The sequence below is a fragment of the Montipora foliosa genome, chromosome 3 (assembly GCF_036669935.1).
Source record: "Montipora foliosa isolate CH-2021 chromosome 3, ASM3666993v2, whole genome shotgun sequence".
Lineage (NCBI taxonomy): Eukaryota > Metazoa > Cnidaria > Anthozoa > Scleractinia > Acroporidae > Montipora > Montipora foliosa.
Genome location: NC_090871.1, coordinates 39965370 through 39987245, shown reverse-complemented (window position 1 = coordinate 39987245; position 21876 = coordinate 39965370). Strand labels below are relative to the sequence as shown.

General features: G+C 39.0%; 1 protein-coding gene, 1 long non-coding RNA gene and 1 pseudogene across 2 annotated transcripts; 1 reads left to right on the top strand and 2 right to left on the bottom strand.

The window, feature by feature from the left end:
- Nucleotides 1-124: 124 nt before the first annotated feature.
- Nucleotides 125-4150, bottom strand: LOC137995818 (uncharacterized; annotated as a pseudogene).
- A 1579-nt stretch (nt 4151-5729) lies between these two features.
- LOC137997414 (uncharacterized) lies at nt 5730-12413 on the top strand. The gene is made up of 3 exons (XR_011122465.1): nt 5730-6817; nt 8065-8174; nt 8639-12413. It is a non-coding gene; the product is annotated as an uncharacterized lncRNA (long non-coding RNA).
- A 3186-nt stretch (nt 12414-15599) lies between these two features.
- On the bottom strand, nt 15600-18026 carry LOC137995816 (uncharacterized). The gene has a single exon (XM_068841297.1). The coding sequence runs from the start codon at nt 18024-18026 to the stop codon at nt 15600-15602; it is 2427 nt and encodes an 808-aa protein (XP_068697398.1).
- Between the last annotated feature and the right edge of the window lie 3850 nt (nt 18027-21876).

Genomic DNA, 21876 nt, shown 5'->3' with positions numbered 1-21876 from the left:
GTACCCAATGTTAGAGGGGGTCGGGCCTTTATGACGAGTGACAGTGGAAGTAGTTACTTTCTGGCCAACACGGTTTACTTCGGAGATATCTTTGACTTGCTTCGACAAGTCGTCTCCGAAGAGTTCAGCTGTCACTGTTGTAGACGCTGAGCAAAGGTGTGTAATCCGAGTGCAAGTCCGGTTTTATGAGCTCTTTCCTTCTATTATTAAGCTCGGTATTTGCATGTGCCAAAAGAGAAAGGCTGTCTATTGCCTCTTGAGCGAGCACTTTCCCGCCATTTATCTCATTAACTCGTTTCAAGATGGCGTCAGTGACGTGAGCAAGAGCTGTCATACCCTTAACGATAGACGTTTGCACTTTTTGGAATTTCAAGTCTTGCGACCTGATGGTGGAGCTGAGATTATCCCAAATCAGTTGGTTAACTCGAACTTTCGTTAAACCTTCACAGTTTTCCGGCTGCGGATATTTGTTTATCTTGTCTTGCAGCCGTTCTCCTAGCATGCCGTCTCGCACGAGACACGTCATAACTTTAGCGAGCTCTTCATGAATGGGAAGTCCCTTCTCTTCCGACTACAGGTCATTTTGAACAGTTTTAAGGAAGTCTCCAACTGATTTGTCGACTTCAGGTTGCCTTACATTGCCATGCTCTGTGGTATCAGACAAAAGGTCATTGACCGATCAACATCCACGTGCTCGCTCGATGAAGACGATTTTCCCTCCTTCTGGCTGGGTTTGTCTTGTGAGGGGTTTCAATCAATCAATCAATCACTTTATTTAGTAATGCAGGTTACAGAATGGCAGCCAAAAGGCTGATGTGGACCTACAACGAACTAATAAAATGTGAATCTAAAATAATTTATAAAATCATCCTATAGTACTTAAATATTCAATACGAATCATTAAAATAAGATTCATAGGTAAATAAGTTACGAATTAATCAAAAATTTACATGCAATATAATAAAACTTAAAAATATACAAAATCTCGGTCTTTCATAGCAATCATAGGCGCTTCGAATGAGAAGCCATTTATGTTCTGTGAGAGCCTACGTAAAATGTTTTTAAAACTGTCTTTTTGAATGTTTACATTAAAATTTGTCAGCCTAGCAATAAAATTCCAGATTACAGGTCCTCTATATTGTGCTGATTCCTTTCCCACTTTGTAGTTCACTCTAGGGATTTCAACCTGTAACCCTCCTGTACGTGATGGTCTGTTACCAAACCTCAAATTAAAAGGGGCATATAAGATTTTATCATTTAAAACATCATGCATTAGAAGAAGGAGTCTTCTTTTATATATATAAGAAAATTGGCAACCAATTTAGCTTCTCAAGACTTTTATCCTGGTGGATAACTCGTGCAGCTCTTGCATGAATAGGGTTTAAGTTTATTCATTGTACTCCAAAGCAGAAGTTGCTCGAGAATGTTATTTAATTGTGAGCAAACCTGATCAAAGTTCTTCCCCACACAATATAATGTTGTATCGTCTGCATACATAAACACATCTCCAGATGTAATAGCATTAGGGAGGTCATTGACGTAGATAGTATAAAGCCTTGGACCCAGGAGGGATCCTTGGGAAACACCATATTTTACTTCATCCAGATTAGAAGGGTGGCCATTTACCACAGTGTATTGAAATCTGTCTTTTAAATAATCCATCAGCCACTCGTGGAGATTCCCACTTAATCCATGATGACAAGATGTTGTGTGAGATGCTATCAAAAGCTTTCTTAAAGTCAACAAATATTGCACCCACAATCATACCTTTATCCATATTCATCTTCCAGGTATCTGTCATTTTTAGTAACATGCCTTCTGATGATAGACCTTTTGTAAAGCCCCACTGTGAAGGGCTTTTTAGAGAGGAGATACTTAGGTGCTCATCAATTATGTTACAAACCTAATGTTCAAGTAATTTACTTGGAATACACAGCAAAGATATAGGTCTGTAGTTGGCAATGTCAGTTCTAACTCCCTTTTTAAAGATAGGGGTAACCTTTGCTCTTTTCCATGAAATGGGAACAGTTCTTGTGACAAAGCTGCGCTTGAAGATATTTTCCAAGCCATTAATGATTGCAGGGCCGGCTAGAGAAATAATTGTACTTGATATACCATCAGGGCCTGCTGCTTTGTTACTTTTGATATTCTTTAGACTTTTGAGGATATTTTCAGAATCCAGAACCAAAGAGTTGCAGGAAAGTGCCGAGACTCTATAAATATGTTGTATATCGGTTTGGTTTGGGATGTTAGGGAAGTTTTCTGCGACATCTCTGCCAATATTTACAAAATATTGGTTAAATAAGTCAGCCTTCATGTCATCATCCAAAACCTCCAAGCTGTTTTCATCTTTGACTGGTCCAATTCTGGAGGACTTCTGGCTACCAGATATGCTATGTACAGTTTTCCAGAACATACGTGAGTTATTGGCTTTATCGAACTTTTCCTTCCAATATTGAGTCTCTGCAGATCTTAATAAAGCAGTGACTTGATTTCGAGCGAATTTATATTCCTCCCAGTTTTGCTTGGTTTTTGGCGTACCATAACAAAGATTTAAGAGTTTATACCGCTTGTTCATGGCTTTGCGTATTTCACTGTTCATCCATGGGAGTGAATGCCGTCTAATTTTAACTAGACGTTTTGTAACATGGCTATCAACAACATCTTTAAACATTGTTTCCCAGGCCCATGTTACGTCGTCTATTTCATCAAAAATAGAACAAATCCACCATGGTGCGGTTTCAAGGTCGTTCTGAAGAGATTTTGGATCTTCCTTAACTCCTTTGAAGTTCTTGACTTGTTTTATTACTGGCGGGGAATTGCGTGACTTTGCCAACTTAAATGAAATGTAAATAAATTTGTGGTCAGCAATGCAGAAATCGATAACACCAGCACTATTAACCTTTGGCATGTTGTTTGTGCAAATTAGATCTATGATTGTACTGGAATGTTCTGTTACTCTGGTAGGATTCTTAAGAACATTTTTAAAATTAACGAGTTGCAGGACATCTTTAAACTTTTTGCCATTTCCAGAGTTGTCTAGCATATTCGAATTGAAGTCCCCAGTGATGATGACATTTTTTTTTTCTGTTCGCAGAGATTCTCTCAAGAATTGGAAAAAATTTATCGTAGAAACCCTCGGAATCTGGAGGACGATATATACAGCCAACAAGAAGTCTTTGAGATTTGACTTTGAGTTCTAGCCATGTTGCTTCAATGTCGCAATTATCATATTTTGCAATTGAAATACAATCTAAGGAATCTTTGAAATAAACAGCAACTCCGCCGCCGATTTTGCCGAGACGATCCTTTCTTTGAAGCTGGTATCCTTGAATAGCGATTTCATAGCTCTCTACGGCCGGAGAGAAATGAGTTTCTGAGACAGCTAGGACATCTAAGCCAGTATGAAACAACAGGAATTTTACTTGCGGCAAATTCTTGTGAAGTCCTCGAGCGTTTGTGTGGCCCACTGTTATGTCATACTTTCCATGATGTTTAATCGTAGAGAAAGTGCTCAACAATAAGTTTTCTGTGGCATTACTTCCTCTAGATACAGGCCCAGGGTTTGGTGAAACATCACCAGCAAACACAATCCTAGTTAGTTGATAACCAGAAACGGCATTAGAATAATAACGAAGCCTTGAAGACAGGAAACGCTTTCCACGATATTTACGAGATTCAAGATGGCGGAATGACGTTCTGGAGTAAACAGCGTCTTGGCAAAATTCTGCTTGTTTGAACAAGTCAAACAAGGAAAGACGAACATCTGTTCCTCCAATCACTCTTAGGTCTTCATTTAGAGTAATGGCGCTAGAGAATAACAAGGATAAACATACTAAAAAGCTTCCAAAGTCCGGAGCTCTCGAGAAACGTGCCATCGAGGCGATGTGGAATGGGAAAAGATATTGTCGTTTAAGTCACCCTCGGTGACCTCCTCACACACATACCTCTCAAAGGTTTGTGTTAGGGCCGTGGTTAACGACTCGGCCATGCGAGAAAAACCTTGTTCCATAGATTTTTGCAAACCACTGATCTGAGTGCTCGCCACGTCTTCATCGTTTTGACGGGAGTCAATTATGACCTTTTTCCCATCTTTGTCATTGCCGCGTTTCGAAGACTTGGAAGGTCTCTCTCCTGGTACCGGGTGCATCTCTACATGAATTTCTTTCGATGTTTTAGTGGGTGAAGCAGGCGGCATTGTGCGTGGCAAAAACCAAGTTTTCGCAGGACATAAAAGACAATCCGTTCACCACGAAGGCAACAACGCACTGAGTTCACGCAGGCGCAATGCTATCTCATGTGATCCCTCTGTGGGTGACAAGGTGGAATTACATATGCAGAGTGGGAGGACTGTCAATATTGTCATATCAAGCACATAATTAATGAATCAGGAGATCATGGAATATTTAGTCATGGAATAGTGATAGTTGGTTGCAACAAAATAGGCAGTCGTTGGGTTCTTATAATTAACTTTTCGAGATACGTGTACTTTGCCACTATTAATTTACCCTTTGACGTCCAAACCGGCCTAAATCGGCCAGACTTAGTATTTTACTCTGTCTAACGCCAGACGATTTGACTCGTCAATGGGGAACCCCTGTGAGTCAATGGGTTAAACAAGTATTTCTCCAGTCTTACCTATAATGTATTTTTTATTATTAGGTTCAACTCAGTGACAGTAACCTAAAGTATTTTACTCTGTCTAACGCCAGACGATTTTACTAGTCAATGGGGAACCCCCTTTGAGTCAATGGGTTAAGCTAGGATCTCTCCAGTCTTACCTATAATGTATTTTTTATTATTAGGTTCAACTCACTGACAGTAACCCAAAGTATATTACAGGCTTGTTATACAATGGCTTTTATGCTTTTGAACTTTTATCCAACCGGTCCCATGACAGTGTAGTTTGTGGAATTTGTGGTGTGATTGGGCAAGTACATTTTGGGGATGGAAATGAAAAAAACTGTTGCAATATTGATTTGGTAAGTTTAATGGCCTTGCGTCGCCACCTCTTTATTATTATAAAACAAATAGCTACAGATAGCCAACACTCTGGCTTTCACTTTGGATCATTAAAATCCAATTCACAGGTCACTAATGGATGATGTTTTTTTAGCCTCTAAATTAACAGTATTGACTGTTGCTTCAGGTTTTAATCAGGTTTGAATCCTACACAGAATTCCTCATCTCCAAAAAAAAAGTTGTTACGAGTACTAATATTACTAAAAATTGATTTAGTTTCTCTGTGTAAGACATCCTTGGCCAGTCTGTTCGTAGATGTCCTGAATTGCAATAAGTGTAAAAATGCACACCATTACTTTTGGGATCAAAAGATTACAAAATAAATGTTGACACTCCAATAATAAATTATTGCCATAATAGTATCAGAAATATTTGTATTTTGGCAGATTGAGTACCCAAAAGGAAATAATGCAGGTGGAGGTGGTGAGCCAATTTCACTGGAGAATTTCATGGAGCAGGTGAAAGCGATCTTTGTGGAAAGATTAACGTATGCCAATTCAAAGCAAGACAATTCCGTGAAAGCTGAAAAGGTGCCCCCCATCATTACCCCCTCCCTACGCTCTGGTTGGACCTTTAACACTGAAATGGAAGAGAAGAGTGTCTATTTAAAGGGGAAATTCTTTGAAAAAGATAAAATAATTGGCAAGTATTATGGAGATTCATGTAATATGTTCTGTATGACTACTTGTCAATTGCTTGATGCACTGGGTGAAACCCAATATTTAATAAATATTTAAGTCACATTAAACAATCCTTAAATCTAACGGAAACTTTAAACTATGTTTAAGACTTTTAAACACATCTTAAACTGAGACATTAATTTAAGTTAGATTAAAGTTTCCTTATATGCATATGAAATTCTTTTTTGAATTTAAGTAGGTTTAAGTTATTTTTAATAGGGGGTAAATGTATTGAAAGATTTAAATCGCATTTAAGTCTGCCTTAAACATACGACTAAATCCATTGAAATATTTAGCTCTGGTCTAGGCAAACTTAAACAGTATTAAATCTGTTTGGAACATTAAGCATGTTTAAGTCATGTTTAATAGAGAAGTAAAGCCATTGAAAGATGTAAGTCTCATTTAAGCTGCCTTAACCACCAAATCCATTGAAATAATTAGCGTCCAGTAGAGTTGTTACGGCAACATCGTAATCTTCGTCAACATCTATGTCATTTTCGTCAGCAAGCCATAGTCTTCGACGTCGTTTTCTCGTTGTACACGGAGTTTACAGATGTCGTCGGTAGGAGGATGAATAGAGAAACGATTTTCCACAGGTATCACATTTGTTGCGCAGAAAATCGGCGGAGTCAGGAGTTTCTGGACAAAATTGCTCGCAACCAATCCTAGAACCAGCCATTTTGGAACTAAAATGCGAGCGCGTGATTTCGGCTGTTGCGTGACAAAGGCTTGACGCGAGGGGTCGAGGCTCATTCTTCGCAAAGCCAATCAGATGTCTAATATCGAATGCCCATATATAGTAGCGCGTCATTTGAAATCGTATCACACTTCTGCATTTTTCTGCAGTAGTAGTTTACATATTGAAGTTCGCTTGTTCAAGTGAGATTTACGCTATGGATGCGGTTCAAGAAAGGCAGCTAGTCCTCATGGAAAAGATGAACAGAAGATTGGATGCGATTCAAGAAGGGCAGAAGAAATTGGAAGAAGCAAATGCTACTCTTCGAAATGAAAATGAAACGTTGAGAACAGAGCTTGAACGGCAACAAACACAGAAGAGTAGACGTGGCCGGAAAAGCCGTGTACGGTCCACTGTAGAAGTCCCGAACGATTTAAGGGTAGGTATAACTTAACTTGACTCTTATAGAATACAATTAATTTGTTTGGGGCCGTAGCGTTTGCTTCAAAATTCGCTTGTTGATCGACCAGCTGAGGAATGTGCACACGTGTCTTCAAAGGAACCGCCATCGATGTGGACAATAGATATCGGGAAGCCTTTAGTCATTTTCTTTTGTAACTTAAGGTGTCTCTCACTCTTACACAGTGTTACTGAATTTATATGGATGTCTAAGACGTTTTGCGAAGAAATAAGTTGTATTCTGTGCTTCGTCATGTTTTTATGTCGCCATAGTTGAATACAAACATGGAGCAGTTGAGGGGCTGGGCACCAACAAGCTTGTAACTCGGCCACAGAACATTTGCTTATTTGTCACTACATTCTCTGTACTGAATTTGACATGCGCTGGGCAAATGTGTGGTGGGTGGAAGGGTATAGTTTCGCACACTTTACCTTTCATAATCAACTAGAAAATGATAAAAAGCTTACATTAACGCCACTAATTAAGTAATCACAAAGTCATGTTTCCATGGCAGTCCATGTGCTCAGAAGTAAATTTTTGGATGTGGAAGCTAAATATTTCAAATTTGTAGATAGCACTAGCTTAAAGGCCCACCTTCAACCGACAGGCATTGCGTGCTGCAGAACAATTTTCATATATGAAAATTCCACCCGAAGCTGAGATTCATCCAATTAAATCGCTACAATAAGCAATGCAAATTTCCATAACAAAAACAAACGGTCGAAAAGCCTGTCGGTTGAAGGTGGGCCTTTAAAAATGTAATGGTGTACTCAAACACTAGAGGAAAATAGTAAGCTCACACAACACAAACGTCAGTTACAGACAACAGACATGGACAACTGCAGCTTTTTTAGCCAATACGCTTGTCTGAAGCTCTGAATTTTATCAGAAATTGGCAGCCATTCAAGTTAATTAACACCTTGTTCAAACCATTTGAGGTCATTAATTTAACTGACATTGAAAATTTTCCATCTGGGCAGTTTGTGAAGTGGTTTGTCAAAATGGTAGTCACTTTGCATGTTGAATTATCCCTCCCCATTGTCCAAACCCCGCTACTGCATAGAGCTTGCGATCCAAGCCCCAAATTAAAAGGACCATCCCGCCATCCCCCCATCCCAGTTCACTGGAAATTGGAGCTTATACTGCAAATAAGCTTGTCATGTTATTGGAGAGGATATTTTGCAGTACTTAATATTTCTTTGCTTATTTTTCTAAAAATTCAACAGCACAGCACTATCGATATTTCAAAACTGTCAAAGAAAGGGATCATAAAGTCCAAAGTGGAACAAATGACAAACATAAGGAAATCTTCAGGAGATCAAGGCGTCTCTTAAGCGTAAGTTTCATTCAACAAGTTTATCTTCAATTTCAAGATATTACAGTGCAACACGCCTTACCGTGGCTACCCAACTAACTTTTTTTTACAAGTAAGCCAATCATTATACACAAATTTTATTAATAGTCACTCCTCGTTACAAAGTCCAACAGGCAAGTGACGCGACAACAAATTATTGAAAACAGGTCGCTTTGTATTTTATGGTTAGCTTGTAAAAAAAAAAACGTTTGTTGGGTGCTTGAGATATATAGAACTGCACTTACTGTATATTAATTTGATTGCAATTTTTTGCCCGGTTCCACTTTTTTATAATAATAATTGTTTTGATTTTTCCTTTTACTATATGTTTTCAGTTGTAAAGTCTTACTTAATTTTGCAGGATCTTGTTAATTTTGTAATTTAGACAAAAAGATATTGTAAGCACTTGTGAAAATGAAACAAATATTGTTTACTTTTATCATTAGAAATTGGAAAGGCGTCTGTCTGGCTTTGAAAAGTTGAAGGCAACAATGACACTACGAGACCAGAAGTCATGCGGCGACAGCCTCTATGTAGATTACATGAGCAGCGAGGATTCCGAGTATGAAGAAGTGGAGGACCCCATAACAGGGGATAGAAACCAGCATTTGGTTGGTTATGTAACAAAGAAGCTGCCTTGGCAGCGAACGGCCCTTACCAATTTGAAAGTAAGGTTAGATAGGGCCCACAGGGAGAACTTAAACAGACATGCCAAACAGTTGCTCAAGCCAAAAAGAGTTGGAGGAGAGTCAGACAGGCCTGTGCCTTCTGGCCCATCTTGGGCTGTTAGACAACCACTGAGTGAGTTCTGTATGAAGACAGAGGATGATGGGGCACACACAGTGATAAGAATTTTGAAATAAATCATTGATAATAATGCAAGGTTAAGAAAGTTTCTTTATGATTTTTTAACAACTCCCAGCAAAGAAACCTCAAGTTTCAAGCCCCACATGCATGATCTACACGACTTGTCTATATCAAAGTTTCTAAAAAATATTGTTTCTGCTAAAAAACTAAGCAAGGAAGTTTTTGAATGTTTGCAATCATTCTTTTTTTTCTGGTCAAAAATTGCTTGTGTACATACTGTAAGTGTTTTGGGAATGCTGAATATGTCTGAAATTAAGGATGGTGCCTACTAATATAGTAGTATTTTTGCATATACCTTATGACTATGCAAGGGAAACAGATCTTAGTATGGGCCACTGGAGTCCAGAAAGAAAATTGGAGGCAGTGGGGCATTTTGTGGAGATAATGAAGCAACAATTATTTTTAAAAGCAGTAAAATACTAGGCAATGTATGGTATTAAATTTAAACTACATGTACTTTATTATCTCAGAAAAATGCAGGGTTCCCCCAATTTTCTTGTTGGATACCAAGAGCACTTGCTAAGTTTGCTTTCTCTGCATAGTTTTAAACTGGCAAAAATATCCCTGTTTTAGTAGGCATCACCCATAGGAAACCTGAAAATCTCAACATGCCTAGCAACTAAAATTGGCACCATCTTTAACTGTTAAATTTCATTATCAGACTGTGTGATCCCTTGAAACTCCTTTGAGCTGTCTTTTGTCTTCACTCTCCACCTCTCTCTCTATACATATATATTTATATTTATAGTTATAATTTTTTTTTTACTAAGATAATTTTAAAAGAAATGTGGTTATATCTACCAATACAGTATATTATTATTCAGACGGTGACACATGGAGGGATATTCAGAAAAGAAATCAGTTTCCCAACAGGAAATCAAATCATGACCTTTCCATTAGTCCAGAACTGCACCTGACCCTGAATTTGGGTACATTTGTAAAAGACAGACCTTTTTGTTTGGTACATATGACCTCAAGTTTGACAGAATGTTTGTGTTTTAGTAAGAATCAAGGTTAGGGGACACCTTGTGATATCTATCATTAGTTCATGCATCTCATTAGTGTGTATTTCTGAACATAGCATGTGTTGCTCCAATACTCTAATACTTACCTACAAGATACCAGTGGGAGCCCGGTAATTAAACTAGGTTCATATGATTAAGATCATGCCCATTAGGATTCAAATAGGGCGAATCAGTATGTAGGATATTTACATTAACTTGGTTCTTATGCACGAGTCTCCTGCAGCTCAGTGGTAGATCATCTAAACCTTTTGGGAGAACTCAGATTTCCTTTTTCTGAGCATGTCTGTGTCAACTCTGACTGAAAAAAATGCATTCTATAATATGCTATTTATTAATAGTGACATGGGGAGTTAGCTTTTAGGGACCTCTGGTTTTAGTAATGCCTGTTTACTACAACAAGTCATCTCAATGAATACCAGTATCTTCAAATGTTAGTCAACTTATTGTGACTATGTTTTAGTACTCACCACCATTGACCTCTTTTAAGCAAATAGTTGTTAAGGATGGTGCCTCCTAATACCAATTTTTTTTTGCCCAGTTTATGACTTTGCAGAAAGAGCAGATCTTAGCAATTAAAAACCCCCCAGTTTTCTGTATGGATACCAAGAGCACTTTCTAAGTTCTGATTTCTCTGCATAGTTGTAAACCGCACAAACCCGAGTATCTCAACAATACGCTGACTGTATGCATAGTAACAAGAGTAAGCACCTTACTTAAATATTTATAGATTATCAAGATTGATAAGCTTCATAGTGGCAGAATCAAATCTGTGTACATAACCATTTCCAAAATATTGAAAGCCAAAATCCGGGAGACTCACGATACAGTGTCCTGTATCTTTCAGACTGATAGTCTTTATTTTTACAGGGTATAATAGTGTATGTTAAGACATGAATTGTAAATGTCACTGTTCTTTAGCCTTCAGGGTTTTTTTATTTTAGTAGTTGATTAGGAGGGATCAAACTTAAGTTAGCAGGGACCACCTGATAGACATGATTTTGCTCTCACCCTTTTGTATACAGTGTAAAATATGAAGGATGGAGCATAAACTAGGCAAGTAATGGTCCGTGTGTCTCTTCTCAAACGAAAACCCCAAATCTTGGAAAGCATTCGCCCTCGTCACACGGTGGCCATATTGTCCAGGGAGACTAAAAGAGCTTTGTTTTACCATGCCAAGCCCTGCAGTGGAAAAACAAAGCTTTTTTGGCCTCGGGGGACAATATGGCTGCCGTGTGACAAGGGCAAATTGACTAACAAGAGCAGGTTAATGATAACCTCGACAAATGTAGGATGAAATCACTGTACCAAAGTCCTGGAGACTCGAGATACAGTGTACTGTGTGTTTCAGACTGATACTTTTATTTTTACCTGTAGGGAACAATATTATTGTAGATTAATATATGAATTTTAAGGGTTTATGTTCTGAAGTGTTCAAATTAACCTTGGAAAACATTGAGTGACAGATTAATGAACAATAATTTTTATTAGGGATGGAAATTGTCGATGTGTACACAATTATGAGGAAATTTTTGTATTATGTAGGAAAACATAAGGAACGTTAGTTATTGTTAAGAATGATGTATTATTCAAGAAAGTTATTGTTATTTATATAACTGTATCAATTGATACTCTTTTTGAAGGAATTGACCATTTTGAACTTATACATATTAAGCAGAAGAATGTCGACAATATTGAGGTTAAAAATGTTGCAATTGTGGTTGAGAACTGTTATTCGTTTTTACATTACAAGTAAAATAGTACTCGTGTAGAGTACATAAGCATTTGTTTCAGACATGGTTGATGTCTGTTAAACTTATGCTTCAGGTACATTTGATTTGAATTGAAGGAAATTCAAACATTTGTTCCGGAGGCATTCAGTGCGAATTAAACAGGTTTACAATTTTTGCAAAGGAGTTTAAACAAAAATTAAACATCTTTCAGGTGCGTTTATTACAGATTAAACAAAACTTAAACGCTACTTTCAGACACTTAATGCAGATTAAAGGGAACTTAAACACTTGTTTTGAACACGTTTGGTGCGAATTAAACGGATTTTATACATTTGTTTAAGAAAAGTTCAGGCAAGATTAAACCAAACCTAAACGTTCCTTTCAGATGCGTTTAGTGTAGATTGAACAAAACTTAAATGCCAGTTTAAGATACTTTTAATGCAGATTAAAGTAGAATTAAACATTTGTTTTGAACATGTTTAAGATGAATTAAATGGAAATTAAACATTCCTTTCAGCTACGTTTAAGCCCAACTAAACTGACATTAAATTTGAACCTTAAGTAAGTAAAAGACGAATTTAAGCTTTCATTAAACTTAACTTTAAGCAACTTAAACGTTAACTTAAATTAATTAAACCAAAGTTTAAAACATGTTTAATCCAAGATTAAGACTACTTAAATGAGCTTTTTCGCCCAGTGATGGCTGTTACTAATTTCCCATTAGATACATGTTCATTTACAATCACGCTGTATTTACCTCTGTTTGGTTGTCTGTTTGACCGGCCCGGGAGAACTGGTTCTGCCATGTCCAAATGGAAAGGCAGTGGCCAGTCTACGAGATTACGCGCGTGACCTGACGTGTTTGCGTGGGCAATTGCGTGTCTTTCGAAATGTAAACCAACAAACATGGCGGATGTGCTGTCTTTCCTGAGTGTTTGCGAGTTTTTTTGGTGTGGTGAAGAGGAAGTGGCGATGGAAAATGAAATTGAAGAGGACGTCGCATTTTCCTCTGCCATAAGATTGTTTATGAGGAGAGAAATTTCCCGAATTCATGGTTACTTTGAGGTGACTGTTCCCGTGTACGAATTAGATGTTTTCGCTCGCACTTTCGTATGACGAGAACGACGTTTGAGTTGCTCGCCCAAATGATTATCCCCAGTAAGCATATTCCCAATGGTAATGCATTCGGACGGCCAGTTGTCGAGCCTGATAAATAGATCGCAATGGCACTTTGGATGATGCAGATATCCGATTGCTTTGATGTTTCATTATCAAGTGTATCAAGATGGTTTTGCCGGGTTTGCAGGGCACTCGTTGATCTTTTACCTGATCTTGTGAGATGGCCAAACGGTAGGTATTTGTATTTTCTGTTTATTTTTGTTATCACACAAAACAAATGTTTGTCCTTGTGTAAGGCACTTATACGCAATTTTCACCTTTTGCATTTGTAGCTCGACGAATTGTAGAGATACACGATGGCTTTGAGGAAATCAATGGGTTTCCAAGAGTGATTGGTGCAGTTGATGGCTGCCACATTGGCATACGAGCCTCATCGTCACATCCAGATGCTAATCTCAATCGGCTCAGATATCATTCCATAATTTTACAGGTATTTTGTTTTTCAAATTTTTACCAACTCAAGTGTCGTTTGAGTTCGGGGATGTATCACTTCAACTTTGGTACAGGACATTTATTGTTATAGGTTTTCCTCACGGGGGCAAAAAATATGTGTATATAATTTGTAAGCTGATTTTGTACCTTCCTTGCAATACCTGCAAGTTCTTACATGTAAGGTGCTTTCAGAACATATTTAATCAGGGTCATTTTGATGTTAACACACTTTTCATTTTTTTTTTTACATTTTCCTAAATAAAATAAAATGGGTACCCCCTCCAAATAAACTTGTATTCATCAAGTATCTTCCCTTGAGTTATAGATTTTAACCATACAAAGTCCAAACTTTTTATTGGAGGACAACAAAATACGTGAACAAATGTACATGTTAGTGCAAAAATCTTCAATCGAACATGAAGTGATATAACTGATTCCTGTAAACAAACTTGTGTAAGGGCATTTATAGTGGGACCCTGTGTAAATAAAAGTCTTCTTCTGGAATATCATCACGAATATTTGGTGGGCGACCCTAAAAGCCGAAATGATGGAACGGCGGAACGGCGGAATGGCGAAACGGCGGAAAATGACCCCAAATCCTAAAAGACGGAATGACGGAAAATCACCTGAAATCCTAAAAGACGGAACGGCGGAAAATGACCCCAAATCCTAAAAGACGGAATGACGGAAAATCACCTGAAATCCTAAAAGACGGAATTATCCAAAATCGAAAATCACCCAATTTTTTTCGCATGAATACCAGGAACACCACGTTAGAGTTAATGTAACTCGAAACGACTGAAGTTATTTCTCGCTTATTGCCCTAACAATCAACCACAATAGCATGCTTAATTGGCTATTTTAAAAACTTGTGTACATCTGTATACTTTTCACCTGAATTCTGACTGCATAATTTGCGCGAAACTGCAGCAATTATTCGAAAATATAAATCAACTAGAATTTATATCACAAGTAACTAACATTAACGGGAACTATTAATATCAACAATTCGTCGCCTGGCCCTAAAATTAACTGGAAATAATCTCAACAATAACTAACATTATCCGGAACTGTCAATATAAACCATGTTCACAACTGTTGACGTTTCGACGTCAAACCTTAACAAGAAATGACTTGCAGTGAAAACTATGCGAAAATGTCTTGTCTTTTGGAAGATTGTTTTTCTACCACGGTCATTAATAATTATTGGTAATAGGACTGAGTGGAGTCCAATTTAGACTACCGCACAGCGCGAGTCTGATTTGTTCTTCACGAGTATTATTACAGACCGAATTGGACGACACGTAGTCTTATTTCCAATTTATCATAAAATTACAATTTCTGAGAAAAGAGGAATAGCCAAGTTATGAAGGAAAGGAAAAATTACTATTAAAATACCGACAAAGGAGATGTAAACATCTAAGGCCACCACGCCTCCTACAGGCAATTAAGCGCCAGAAACACGCACGCATGCACGTAACTACAACTTTGAATGTGATTGCCTTATTGCACTGGCCGATAGCAAACTGTCCAAGCTGTTGTTACAGCTGCTTACTTTATAAAAAATGGAACTTATAGGGCTATTTGTATAATTAATCCACGGCTTACACAAGCCGCGGGGTATTTAAGATGCGAACTTGCCGTATAAATGGTATATTTTAACAATTTCACGTCTTACACGAGCCGCGGATAACGTAAGTCGCGGCTTGTGTAAGACGAGGGTTTTGAGCTCGGCTCCTATGGAGGACGCGAAGACACTCGTGAAAATGGTATCGCGGCTTGTTTGCGACTTATGTAAGACGTGAACTCACACTGCGTACGCGCAAGTTTTTCCCGAGCTCGCTCGAGTGCCCGTGCAATTCCCCGACTGCTATGAAAACTAACACAAGAGCGAGGCATTACTCACGAATGAGCCATGAACCATTTACACGAGCACTTCGCGTTCGGGAACTTTCAATATGAACCACGTTCACAATGGTTGACCTTTCGTCGCCAAACCGTAACAATAGATGACTTTCACAGCAAAGCTATGAAAAAGCTGCTTACCGTAAAATGCATTACTAATAATTTTTCTTTTAAGCACTTCAAATCAAACACAGCTGACTTTGGGCATTAAAAGTAATTATGGCCCCGTGGCCACGATATACGTAATGAACAGGCTACCGTAAAGATCTTCATATACCGAACTCGTTACGTAAATGCTCAAGATGGACATCATCCATCGCCTCCTTGTCAGCTTCCGTTACCTCTACCGACGGATAGTACTTTTTGCCGTGGGCGTTGCGAATGCATGACAACTTTGGGTGATAATGCACTGGCTCTGGTTTGATTGACATCCTCAACTCCCCATCACGGTTAGGGATTGGCCTGAGTTCTAGTCGAGCAAGAACAAAGTCCCAAGGTGGTGGAGGAACTACTTCCGCTTCGCCTTTCTGGGGTTTGGGACGGATGTTTTGTCGACACCCGTAACATCTGTAGACCCTTGAGTTCTTGAGCCATTTGACTTTAAACGTGGTTGTGTCGAGAGTTGGTTTCGGTGGTGTTGCAATTCTCTCTCTGTACTCACTAGTTGAACGTTGGGTTTGTGGAAGACGTTTTCTCTTTCGTTCCGTGTCTCCTGGTTTCCCACCGACTGACTTTGGCACGTTCTTGTACGCACATTCAGTCAAATTCTTCTTTGCTTGATGAACTGGCACGCCTTCCTGTAGTAACGCTGCTTCCAGCGTAAGTTCGTGCACCCTCTTATTGATCTTCTCCTTTTGGGCGTGAGACTTGCTGATGTAGACCGAGAATGTGACTTGAAGCTTTGAACTGCAGGGCTGGCCTATCTTGTAAGGACCTTCATCCACTATAGCTCTTTCGCAATTCCTTTCCTCTTCTTCGGAAATAGATTTCAGCAAGTCAACTACTTCTGTCCAAGCAAGTTTTCGATCTCCATACATCTGTCTCTTCCTTGCCTTTATCCGCTGATGCTTGGACTCTGCCCCATTGTTGTAGAAAAACGACTCCCCAAAGCCAGCACGTTTCCTGACGGGTGAAATCATCTTCTTCTTCATGTCTTCTGCAACGTTTGCCATAAAGTACTTGTGAAATTCTGCTTCGCTTGAATGGGAGAGCACTGTGCCCCTTGATTTCCTTTCTCTTGAATTCCAAACGCTTTCCAAACTTTCAAGCTTAGCATCAAAGTCTTTGCACCCGTCTGAGTCAATAAGCCCTTTTTCCTGCTTGACATCAGACCCAAATATGTCTTGAAGAAACGCTGTGCAGTGCTCTGCTGAAATTCCTAATGAGCGAAGCTTCCTTTTACAGTCTTCTTCTACGTGCCTTTTACATGCAAGCCATGTTGCTATGGGAAGATAAGGACTCATTCCCTTCTCAACTGCTTCTTCACGGTCGGACCCTACAAATCGTATGTTTTTCGTGCCGTTGTCAAGTCCTGTGAGTGTGGCTCCAAAGTAGCTGAATGTGTCGCTGTTCTTCCTAGTGTGTATCAGTGTTGGCCCGAATAAAAGAGGGGGCTTCCCAGTTCTCCTGTCCTCCAGCAACAAATGCTTGTAGGTGGTAGGTGTCACGTAGAATTCACCAATGTTGAAAGTTGTGTCGATGGAGAGCACTGAAAATGTGTTGGTAGTATTGGCACAAAACCGCTTGACATCTTGAACTTGCCTATCAGACGCTAAAACGCATGCCGGACTAGGAGCAACTTGTAGGCGTCGAATGTAAACTTTTCCCGCTTCCTCTTCCTCTTTTGACTTAAGGGTGAGGTCATATAACTCGTCTTGACTTCTGGCTTCTTTTCCTTTATATTTTGCGTTCTCCACTTGCTTTCTGTTTCTGGGAACATCTGAGAGGCTGCAAACGTTGAGCAGGCCCCCGGCCTCTTCGAACACTTCGTCATACACTTGTGACGGAGGAGCAGAACCCTTCACCTTTCCTTTAATGCTCTCCAAAACTCCAGGTTTCGTGCGAGTAAACGCCTTCTCCGACTTAGAATTGCCGTGCGGTTTGGTAGTGATTGCATGGGGTTTTCCACAGAAACTGTACTGTAAAAGTACGAATTGTTCAGGCATGAAGACGTGCCCATTATATCGGAACATTTCATAAGCTCTTCTGCGGAAATCGGGATGTTGAGCGTGCGTCCAGTACGTCCTCTTGAGAAGAACTGTTGAGCGTTTACAGTCTTCGGGTTTTGTTTTGGAAATGAAGCGGATTTCCGGATCTTTGTCCTCGTAATAAGCAATGACATGACTTCCATCATTTTTAAAAACTCCGAGACCATCTGCTTTCCAGTCATCTGGGTTACGAAAACAAGGCGCCTTCTTATCGATGACGAAAACTTTACTTTCTTGACACTTGACGGGTGGTTTAATTGCCACCTTATCCTCAGGGGGATCCAGCAATAGCCGTGCTATGTCGATGTTGGACAATTCCTTTATTTCTGTGGCATACACTGGGATATCTTCATCTCCGAGATAACAGAAAGCAGCTTCAATCTGATCCTGGGAGCCGGAACCGCTCAACGACGTTTTAGCATCGTTTTCTTCAGACTCAACCCTACAATATATCACGTGAAAATTAATGCATTTCGAAACCGAAATCATTCAAACAGTGTAAAAAATCTATATGTTGTATTATTATTATTATTATTATCAAGTTGCACGTTAGCCATGTGTGAAAATTACCTGACTCCATCACAATCGCTTGAAATGCTCTCATAACTTTGGTCAACTGTGTCACAATCATCTTTAGAGTTGTCAAGGGTGACTGCTTCTACGACGTGGGAGCTGGCACTGCATTCCAATGAAAATTTGAAATGTTTCAGTATAAAATTATACCATAAACACGACGTTACTCTCTCTCTCTCTCCAAGATCATTTTCAAGTTCAGTTAAAAAAGTTATTGGAACTGTTGCGAAAGATATGTAGATATGCAGCAAGTTGTACAAATCTAAATGACATGAAGTCAATTTCAGAGAAATCTCTGAAGTATGTCAAGTTGAAAGTTAGCATATATGAAAATTACCTGTTTACATAACCACCGCTTGAAATGATCTCACAACTTCAGTTAACTGCGTCAGCGTCAACTTTAGTGGAGTAGACAGGGGTGACTGCTTCTGCAGCTTGGGAGCTGGCGCTATATTTTAACACAATAAATTTTATGGAAATAAATCTATTACAATTACTGTACAAGTATTTTAGGGAAAAATGGCGCTAACAAATGACGTTTCAACCTCTCTTAGAACATTTGCAAGTCTATGGAGTGTTAAATTCTTTTACAATAAAGCGGTATATGGGAGATAGATATGACAAGAACTACAAAATGACATAATAGTGAGCTTCTGTTTATCACAATTTCAAATTTTGTTCACTTATTCTGAGAGGTGGAAAAGTCTCATGCACATTTTACCCTTAAATGGGTTTCGAAGAAACTACTATTAAAAGTAGTCAGCAACAGCGGTATTTAATTTCACAGTTTTTTGGGGGGTCATGCTATTAGCGCTTCCTTGAGGAAAGTAAACGATCCTATTTCAAGGTGAAAATAACGTTATTTGTGGATTTTCACTGTTAGGACTATTTAATTTAGGGTTAATAGCGCCCCCTTCATTTCCGCCCTGAGCCTCAAACAGACACACTTGTTTATTTCTAGATATCTCTTATCTGAGCTTCACAATCGGTACATGCGCCAAGTTATTATCACGCTAGAAACTAGCGCTCATTTACGGTAGAAGAGACAAGAGTTGGTACCTAGTAATTACCTGTTTGCGTGAGGCGAGTACTCATCATCAGCAATGTCAAAGAGGGTAGCATCTGTGACTTTGCTAGTTAGGCTGTACCACAAAACAACGATCGACAAGAATTAATGTGTAATGTTCTCAGTTGACTAGTTATGCTGTTACAGTGACAAATGTGACTTATTTTCGAAACGCAGCACTTTACCTGGAAATGCCAAGATTTAACCTTCTTTTAAACAAATCCTGTTTAATTCGGACAGCAGGCTGACACCTGGATGGTCAAAAGAATGAAAAAAGACATTCCAGTACGTAGTTGTAATAGTTGTAACCAAATCTTTCCTTTCAGTTGTTAAAAGATACTATCTTTTTTTAATCACCAACACTAATTTGAAATATTTTATCTACTGCATATAGGTTTATACTCGCTGTCTTCATATTGAAATTTAGCAGATACATTTCTTACGTTATAAATAAGGCATTTATTAATATATTTTTATTTGTTTCGTTTACCGTAGGTGGGTTAACGCATCCGCAAAAAATAACCACAAAAAGGAGCGTCCTAAGAGGAATACGAAGAAACTTTTAAGACTACACAGGAAATTAAAAAAACATAGAATGAACAATACCTCTTGACCTTTTTCTTCAGAGGAGATCGAGAGAGCGATAGGGATGAATCGTTCACCTTTAGAGTTAAACAAGAAAAAAATTGTTATTACGTCTATTAATATATTTGTCATTGAAAATAGAGTAACAGGGAACACATTACCAGCGTCCAGGCGTTAAGTTACCCTATCATGACTCGATCAAATGGCGCCCTTGAGTAAACGCCCCATGTTAGAGCAGAAATATTAAAAAACACCGCTTTTGAATAAATGCGGAATGGCGTTGTTCGAATAATAAAGTGAAACGCAAATGCGGTAAAAGTCAAGTTTGAGCAGGCCTGAAAAAATAAATAACTTCATTGATTGAAACAATGTTTCATTACATTTCAAACTCAAAGGACGAGAACAATGTACTATATAGTTCAGCTTCAACAAGCTTTGGCAATTTACTTTCATCGATAACAATGTTTTTCAGTTCGTAGTATAGTTCAGTGCTCCTGCCCGGCCATACTATTGTTTGCAAGAAATATAGTGCATTATGAATAAACGTTGCCCCCGTGTAAACGTTGCACTCGAATTCTGGAAAAGTTAATAAACGCCTCGGCGTTTAATCAAGTAAATGCGGCAATTGGGGCGCCCGCGCGCGGAATACGCCGTGTCGGGAGAGTTGCGGTGCTTCTCCCATATTTTTTATCGCTCGCCGTTTTCAACTAACTGCGCGCCTGGAAGAAGCTATACACACGCAATGAAAGGAATTAAAATTCTGGTAGTTCATGGACTAATAATATGCCATTTTCGACTTCTAGTAAAGTTAGTCTAAAATTTAACCAGAAAGATTTTATCAAAGCTTCTCAAAACAACATAATAAGTATACATACCTGTGAAAGATGTGTTTCCTCTATGAAGTCACCAAGCCCGGTGAGGAGATCAACCACTGTGTGTCAAAGAAGAATTGAAGAAGCTGATTTTTAAATATATAACAATTTCCTATCACGGAAGTTAATATACTGGCACAGGAACACTGATTGTGCTAAATACAAGCTTCCTTTTTGTCACTCACTTGAAGATGTCTCAGTATCCTCACTTGTTTTGGTTTTGCGGCTGCATGAAAGAGACAAAGAGAAGAAATCTTATTACTTGTGCATGTGTTTAACTCATATAGACATTCAAAACTTGTGGGAGTTTCGATATTTAAGTAGTTGTTTTTTCAGTGCTATTACCTGGACTTTCTCATTTCAGCGAGAGACTGCTGAGCACAGCTCTTAACTCTACTTTGACTGAGCCGCTTCCATACCCACGCACACAGATTTTCAGCAGCTAAGTGCTTGTTTTCGTGAATGAAAACTTTCACCAAACCGTTACCATTACCGCCGAGCTCCTGGCTTATGGCATGTGTGTCCATAATAAATAGGTGTTGAAATGCCCATCCTATCGTAAAGATGTAGCCACCACAAGAATAGAAGGCAACCCTCATCGCTCTTTCTGTTGTTAGTTGGCACACAGCTGCTATTAGCTCCTCTCTGGCACAAGCTGAGTAAGCTCCATGGCTGGAAATGATCTCTTCACTGAATTCATACTCCTCTTCTACGACTTTATATTGTTGCAGGAGTGCGTAAGCCTCTGATACGTCATAGTGTCGACTTTTTTCACGAATAGGGTTGAATTGAAGAGGGGACTTAATGATGACTTCTTCAGCAAGGCAGGCAATGTCGCGAAACTTGCTGACGGTTGACCTCTCATTCTGGCGCAGCAACAGGTCTCCAAATATTACGGACATAAATGCGCAACCGTTTGTCCCATCACCAGGAACGTCTGAGCAAGTTGCGTTCTCGACAGAGCTTCCTTGGCTGACTGTAAGTGGTAAGTTTCTGAAGTTTGCGGTGTTTGCTGTATTTGGTAGTTCTTCATTGCTTAAGAAATCTGCTATGTATTTCGCATCAGGCCTGTCTTTCGGACAGACACGCGTACACTGATCGTGTAATTTACGCAGCCGCAGGCAATTTACTGCATGTTGCATGCAATAGTGATCCGAGTGAGCCGGCTTCTCATTTCTAGAAATAAGCCTCTCTAACACAGACAGACTACTTCCGGTTTGAACCTTTTCCAACTCCATCTGAT

What these genes read in the sequence shown, in the direction of transcription:
- LOC137995816 (XM_068841297.1), bottom strand. Translation starts at nt 18,026, where the DNA reads ATGATTTCGGTTTCGAAATGCATTAATTTTCACGTGATATATTGTAGG.